This window comes from Medicago sativa, chromosome 3 (assembly GCF_051527215.1).
Source record: "Medicago sativa cultivar Bolivia chromosome 3, Bolivia_mono, whole genome shotgun sequence".
Lineage (NCBI taxonomy): Eukaryota > Viridiplantae > Streptophyta > Magnoliopsida > Fabales > Fabaceae > Medicago > Medicago sativa.
Genome location: NC_140751.1, coordinates 53,916,260 through 53,924,235, shown reverse-complemented (window position 1 = coordinate 53,924,235; position 7,976 = coordinate 53,916,260). Strand labels below are relative to the sequence as shown.

The window sequence follows — 7,976 nt, the reverse complement described above, 5'->3', positions numbered from 1 at the left end:
ACAAAAGAGAGCAATGGAATCAACAAGAATGAAGCTTGAAGCATTTGAAGAAAAGTGCTCCTGAAGTTTAGTGCTCCTGAAGTGATGACGTCATCAAAAGCAAGTTCATCAGAAGCACCTCATCAGAAGCAATATCACCAGAAGCTGAAGTTCATCAGAAGATGAGAGACTTAAAGCTTCAAAGGCTGTTCAAAGGATTTAATCTCGTCTAAGCATTGCAGAAGACCAAAAGAGTGAAGCAACGACTATTTCGAAAGGATTTGAAGGCATTGAATGCTTGTTCTTTGAAGAGCGTTGACAAAGTACAATTGTACTAAGTGTACAACCACTACCTCCACTACTCTGTTTTTGTCTTTGCTACAGGACAAGAATAACAGCTATGCCTGCAACGATGTTCCTTCATACTTGGAATGGATTTGAAATTGATCCTTCATATGGCAATAACCATATCAGGCAAAAGATCATTGGTGATTGATCAAAGCTTCAAACGACTCTATTTTGATGTGCTGGCAATTCACAACGTCTCTTTCACACCTCTATATAAAGGAGTGAAGACTTAGAGAATGGAAAGGACTCTACAACAATTTACAAGCGCCACTCTGCTGAAATTGTTCTGCATCAAAAGTTCGCTTAGAATTTCTTAACAACTTTCATATTTTAGAAATTCTAGAGTCTTAAGAGTCTGTATCTGATTTTTATTGTGAACACCTCTGATTGTATATCAAGTGTTCAACCTCAAACAATTTTCTTTGTAATTCTGTTTGAATAGAAGTCACTTGCAGTTGTGCTTGAGCATAGGAAGTCTCTTGATTGTGTTCAGGAGCATAGGAAATCTCTTACAGTTGTTCTTGAGTAGTTTGAAGTCTCTTGCTAGTTTTAGCAGTGAGCAGTTGTAATCAGTATTACATTTTAGTGAACTCTCCTTGGAAGTGCAAGGGGGACAAGACTACTTCCGGTTTGTGGAAGGAACCTGTATAATTGCTTTGTGTCTTTCTTCTCTCTCTCTCTCTCTCTCTCTCTCTCTCTCTCTCTCTCTCTCTCTCTCTCTCTCTCTCTCTCTCTCTTTCTCTGTTTTTATCCGCTGCAATTAGATCATGAACATCACTTCAGAAGTGGAACTATATCTGCTTCTGATCAGTGTTTTTCAGCTTAGGAGAAAAAAAAGAAAAAACTAACACAATTCAACCCCCCTTCTTGTGTTTTTCTCACCTTCACATATGTTCCACATGTTAGCTAGCTTAGCTATATCAAATAATTTGTGGGTTGTAGATTTTTCATACGCTAGAGACACTGAATGAAAGTGTCGAACGAAGAGGCAGAAGATCAATTTTAGAATGTCGATGATTTTTTTGGTTTTTCAATAAGTTAAATAGACGAAAGTTTAACATAGTTAAGTTGTGGGGGAGGTTTGTGATGAGTATGAAACTAGAGTGGGTGTGTGTGACATTTAGATAAACTTTAGGAGAGGTTAGTGTATTATTCCCGAAATATAACTATGTCAACAATGCCTTTGAAATTACATTATACTCCCTCCGTCTCGAATTATCTGAGTCAAAAGCTCATTTCACACGTATTAAGAAAAATGTATAAAGGAAAGAGAGAGAAAAATAGTTTTAAATGCACTTGTTAAGTATTGGTGCACTCCACTATCAATGTAAAGTGAAATATATTGAATTGGAAATGATGAAAGTAGTATTAATTAGAGTTATAAAAGGAAAAAAGTAATTTATATTGTATTGAAAAGTGAAATGACTCAGTTATTTTGGGACACTTTTTTTTTTTTGTAAATGACTCGGTTATTATGAGACGGAGGGAGTATATATAACTATGTCAACATGTAATAGAGGCAAACTTTTAAGGAAACATTATTTGGAATGATGAAATTGGATGTAAATTAGTGAGGTGGGTGTAAACAAGTTGATAAAAATTATAAAAATGAGTGTATATAATCAAGTGAGTGTAGATTGTTAACTTACACCTTAGTATTTTTATGTGGGTGTAGATTGCTAATTTACATCTTATTGTTTTTAAGTGGGTATAAACTAGCAGCCTATATATATATATATATATATATATATATATATATATATATATATAAACTTTTTTTTTTGAAGGACTATATATATTAACTTATTGCTAAATAAAGTTCCAGTTTATCTCATGTAACTTTTTAAGATTTAGCGAGAGTCAATTTGAATAAAAGAAACAAATTTTTTACAAAAAATCTAAAATGGGTTTTGGAGTGGTTATTGCAACAATTTTTCTCAGCAATATATTCACATCACCAACAAATTCATCTCTTAAAAATAGAATGGAAAATTGAAGATTTTCTTAAGATCTCATGTCTATTGGTTCATCTCTTAAAAATCAAGATCAGTTACTGCTTTAGGTTTATGTTTGATTTGGATAAATGAACAATATATGAGCACAATTATGGGTTTACCATCATCCTTCATTTTTTAAAACCTAAGAATCAAAATCAATATTGCAAAAAGTCATAAACATTCTTGAATCTGTTAATAACGAGAATAATATTTCGAACATGAATGGGAGTGGAGAAGGGTTCAGAAGAGTTCATATGAGGGGACATGAATCTTTCGAAACAAAATTGTAACTAATGAAGAGTTAGAGGGTCAAAAGTGCATTTAAGCGATAATCTTTTTTTTTTACAAAAATAAATGATATGTATTCATTCAAATTGATAGAGTACATCGATATAATGCAAATTCGCTAAAAACAAAAAGGATAATTTGCGAACAAACTCGCATCATCCATGTTAATAGCATAAAACGGCAAAGTACAAAAGTCTACACATAGAACTATATTCAAGTCTGCAGAATACACATGTCTCCGGATCTGCAACGTGGATGACACCAAAGTCATTGATTGGATATGCATTGTATCGAAGCTGATCTGACAATCTGAACCGAACAAATACCTGAACAAAAAAGAAAGACAAACAACGTCGCACAAAGATGACAAACAAACCAATGTCGCACTAAGATGACAAAATTACAAAATAAAAAACGAAATAAATATGAAAATCACTTATTTCAATAAAAGAGAAAGAGAAAAATGAGTTAGATGGAAGATTTTGGGTCAAAAATTGACCCTAAATCACCCCTCTTTGGTGATGAAGGAGAAGAATTAAGCCCAATCTTTTATACAACTAGATTGAAAATTTAAATATGTTAAAAGTTCTAAATACTTCACAAAAGTGTTTTCAAGTATTCGCATAAGTAGTAGTACGCTGGAATATACTAACTTTGTTTGTAAATAATAATATGAGACAATACTCACAAAATCACAGGAATTCAAAGAATTGATATCAATGGGTTGTCTACTTCAACTTGAAGCTAAGGGATTAGGAGTTGAATGCATGAGATATAACTCTCATAACAACTAATTACAAATTTTGTTATTCAAACAAAAATTGATAGCAATAACTTTTAACAACTAATATTATTTTTCAAATTTTTCTTTTTATTTCATTATATAGGAGTATTTAATTATTTCTTATAGAAAATATACAAAATAATTAAAAGTATTTTGATAGCCCAAGGGAGTTGGGTATAGTGAAAGGGAGAGGATCCACTCCAGTGGAAATTTCCTCATGTTATCTCCAGTGAAATAATCCTAACCATCCATTCCTTTTAATGACACCTTAATTAATCTTAGCCCTTCATTCATTTTAATGTGTCATTTTCATTTCTCTCTCTTTTCACGTTCTGGCTTCCTGTAAATAATAGAAACTGCTTCTTCTTCTTCCATAACAACACAGACCTAGTGAGCAAGAATCAAAGTATAAAATTGAAGCCCAAAATTAAGCATGCTATATCTGAAATTAAGAAGGAATTGAGCAAGAATCAATTGAATTGTTTCTTTTTTTAGAATTTGGCTCATTGGCATAAACTCGTGATTTTGAGGAGTTTTATCGATTCCATGAATTCAATTCTTCTCGAGAAAAATAAAAGCAAACAGAGAAGAATCGACTGAATTGTTTCTTTTTATCGAGTTTGCTAAATATGGGTTTGTATCAATTCTTCTCAAAATTTCAATTGAAAGTGAGAATGAAACCCTAAATAGAGAAGAAAGTACGTACGTATTCGCAGAGAAGTTAGAGATCGTATTTGAAAACGTGTTCGCCATGACTCTGTGAGAAAGGTTGGTAGAGATGAGTTTTTGAAGAATGGGATCGTGATGAAGGAGAGAAATGAAACAAACAAAACCAATGGAATTTAATTGTGTTTATTTCTTTAAAAAATGAGTTTATTAATAGCCATTGATTTTCATTAAAAGAAATGAGTGGCTAGGATTTTACACAGGAGACAACTATGGGAATGGATTGTCTCCTGTGTAAATGCCTACAGTTTTCTCCTGTGATCAATCCTAGCCACTCATTTCTTTTAATGAAAATCAATGGCTGTTAATAAACTCATTTTTTAAGGAAATAAACACAATTAAATTCCATTGGTTTTGTTTGTTTCATTTCTCTCCTTCATCACGATCCCATTCTTCAAAAACTCATCTCTACTAACCTTTCTCACAGAGTCATGGCGAACACGTTTTCAAATACGATCTCTAACTTCTCTGCGAATACGTACGTACTTTCTTCTCTATTTAGGGTTTCATTCTCACTTTCAATTGAAATTTTGAGAAGAATTGATACAACCCCATATTTTAGTAAACTCGATAAAAAGAAACAATTCAGTCGATTCTTCTCTGTTTGCTTTTATTTTTCTCGAGAAGAATTGAATTCATGGAATCGATAAAACTCCTCAAAATCACGAGTTTATGCCAATGAGCCAAATTCTAAAAAAAAGAAACAATTCAATTGATTCTTGCTCAATTCCTTCTTAATTTCAGATATAGCATGCTTAATTTTGGGCTTCAATTTTATACTTTGATTCTTGCTCACTAGGTCTGTGTTGTTATGGAAGAAGAAGAAGCAGTTTCTATTATTTACAGGAAGCCAGAACGTGAAAAGAGAGAGAAATGAGAATGACACATTAAAATGAATGAAGGGCTAAGATTAATTAAGGTGTCATTAAAAGGAATGGATGGTTAGGATTATTTCAATGGAGATAACATGAGGAAATTTCCACTGGAGTGGATCCTCTCCCTAGTTAAAGAGACAAAACTCCTGCAATGTGCAAATTAGAAAAAGAGCAGTGTTATATTGGCAACCAAAAATCAATAACTTATCCCACATTGTATTCACATGAAGCAATTCGGGCTGGCAAGCATCCCAAGATAATAAAAAATTGTTAAAAAATTTAACTTGTATTACATAACCGTATTAAAATATGGTGTGGACAACCTTTGATTTGTTTTTTCTTTGTTTTTTCGATAGACCAAGAGATAAATGAGGCATCAAGGTGAGCCTGAAAGACAATTATCTCCATCCCTATTTCTAACTATTTATTTATGTATTAAAATATAAATTAAACAATAAAACAATAAACTTACTAAACAAGTATTCATTCTTCACTCATAGCCATTGAATTATTTAATAACATATCAATGGTAAAAAACACATTTGTGTGGTATAAAAAAGTTTCACTTCTGTATGCTAACCTTCATCGGTTTTGCAATATTAAGATGATTCACCGTAGTTTTGTCAAATTTATTGCAATATTATTTTGCCCCGGACTTGGTGTGTCTATATATATGACCATTTTTTTTTTTTCAATTAAAGTAAAAGTTTGAATAGTTATCATGACAAAGGAGTTCAACCAACAAGTAGAGATATGTGTGGAGTTAGAAACCTTATGGCAAGCTCTGTCCAAAGATTTGATAGTAACAATACCAAAGATTATACCAAACATTGTGAAAGATGTGAAAGTGATTGAAGGCAGTGGAGGGATTGGTACCATCTTGCTTTTGACTTTTTTCTCAGGTCAGTGTTGCAATTTTTTGCTTTAGAAAAGTTTAACTTATTTTTAATGCAATTTTTGTTTTAGAGTACGTTATGATCGGTTTATTTGAGGTTATCAACTAGTATAAGCACTTGTAATTACGTTTCCATACCAACTGAGCTAAGCTCACGAGGACATTTAATTTTATCTTTTGTTATTGAAATAGTTTATACATAAGTGCTTATCATGATATATTAAATATCTTCCAATATTTCTAACCAAATTAATTCCTCTGTGAGTTGAATCATAGGTGTATCTCCGGTAAGTTACCAGAAGGAGAAGATCACAGAGCTTGATGATTCTTCCCATGAAATTGGGTTGCAAGTGGTTGAAGGAGGATATTTGAATCAAGGTTTCTCATTCTACAAAACAAGTTTCAAGCTATGTACCACAGAAGAGGATAAGACAGTGGTTAATGTGAAGATTTCTTATGATTATGAGTTGGAAATTGAGGAAAGTGCATTTCCAATGAAAACATTAGAATCTGCTTTACACTTTCTTAGATGCTTAGAAACAAATTTGTTGAATGATGCTTGAGCATAATGATTGTCTTCAAGAATGTCACTTTTATGTGCCTAATTAATGAAAAGAATAATGTTGACCTTAAGAAATTATGTTTTGCCTTTAGAACAAAAGACCATACTTTTGTAAAGGCCTAAGGAGGATCTGTCCTATTTGGAAATGGATTCTTTGGAGTTGTGAGTTTTGCTAGCAGCACGTTTTGGTTGTTGGATGAAGATCAGACGACGTGTGTTTTTCAATTACTAAATTGGATTTCAAGTACAATTTATTGTGCAACTTGGATCCTTTGTTATTATGCAGTAGCAAAAATAAAGGTGCAAACTTTCACTCCACTTGGAGATCCTCTATGTTAGTCTAAGCATACAACTATTTGATTTGTGTCTCCCTAAAAAAAAAAAAAAACTATTTGATTTGCGTCGTATTGTTTATTGTTAATAAAATTTCCAAACATATGCTAAGTTTCAAAGATGGCTACTTCAATATACAATTATTTCATAAATTATAGTCTTGAGGCCATCTTTATGAAATTGGAGACTCGACTCTCATAATAAAAATAGACACCTAATAAAATAAAAACACAATTCTGCGAAAAAAAATAATTATTGTGATTCTATGAAATAGCTTTCCAAATTTATTGATTAAGTGGTTATACAAATTGGATGGTTTGATAACAAGAATTCTTGTCCAAAAAGGAGAACTAGAGTCTAAAGGATAGATGTATGTTGGATTGGTGGTGGTTAGCGGTGTGTGGCAGCGCAAGGCTGAGAGATGTAGGTCGGGGAGGGAATGCTAGAGACGTTGAGAAGAAAGAAGAACCAAGAACTTTTTTTTTCTTCCTTTGATTGGGGGGTCGATATTGGCTATAATTTTTTGTTGAGGTCCGTCACTTTTTGTGACCTAACTCAGTTGAGTTATTTGCACTCCGAAATACAGGGGCCTGATAGTTATGCAACACTAACAGTTCGATTTACACATTTTTCACACATCAAAAAGTTCTGGCACAACAAGGTTATGCTTTGGGGATTACTTTATGTATCATGTTTCTTATTTCTGAATTGAAAAATAAAGTTCAGTGAAAATAATACTCATATGCCTCTTATTATAAGATTGTCCAACAAAAATACAAGGATTAAAAAAGAGTAAAGATATTTGTGCAATCATTTTGTGACAATTTATTTTCATTTTTTTTATTGGTCAAAAACAATAGAGAGAAAAAAATAAGAATATAATGTGAGGTAATATGAGAGAAAAAATTGTTCAAAAGTTGTCACAAAATAATTGTACAAATAAGATTTCTCAATAAAAAAGTTGTTGTAATAAGATATGTGTTATTTGAACAATTATTTATGTAACAACTTTTGGGACAACCATAAATTTTTTTTTTTTTAAAAAAAAGGTATTGACACAATAATTAAAACAGCAAAGAGAGAAAGTAAAAATATAATGGGAGTATGAAAGAAAAAGTTGTCACAAAAATTATCATAAAATAGTTGTACAAATATCATTTCACTCTTAATAATTTTTTTTTTACAAAAT

General features: G+C 31.9%; 1 protein-coding gene and 1 long non-coding RNA gene across 2 annotated transcripts; one reads left to right on the top strand and one right to left on the bottom strand.

Moving 5' to 3' along the window:
* Positions 1–3,256: 3,256 nt before the first annotated feature.
* Positions 3,257–4,221, bottom strand: LOC146938351 (uncharacterized). The gene is made up of 2 exons (XR_015033366.1): positions 4,103–4,221; positions 3,257–3,783 (listed from the first exon to the last, which is right to left on the bottom strand). It is a non-coding gene; the product is annotated as an uncharacterized LOC146938351 (long non-coding RNA).
* Positions 4,222–4,502: 281 nt separating this feature from the next.
* On the top strand, positions 4,503–6,854 carry LOC146938350 (phytohormone-binding protein CSBP-like). Its single transcript, XM_085752293.1, has 3 exons — positions 4,503–4,600; positions 4,922–5,899; positions 6,169–6,854. Exons 2-3 carry the CDS (start codon positions 5,719–5,721, stop codon positions 6,453–6,455), a joined length of 468 nt encoding a protein of 155 aa, XP_085608419.1. The 5' UTR covers positions 4,503–4,600; positions 4,922–5,718; the 3' UTR covers positions 6,456–6,854.
* Positions 6,855–7,976: the final 1,122 nt, after the last annotated feature.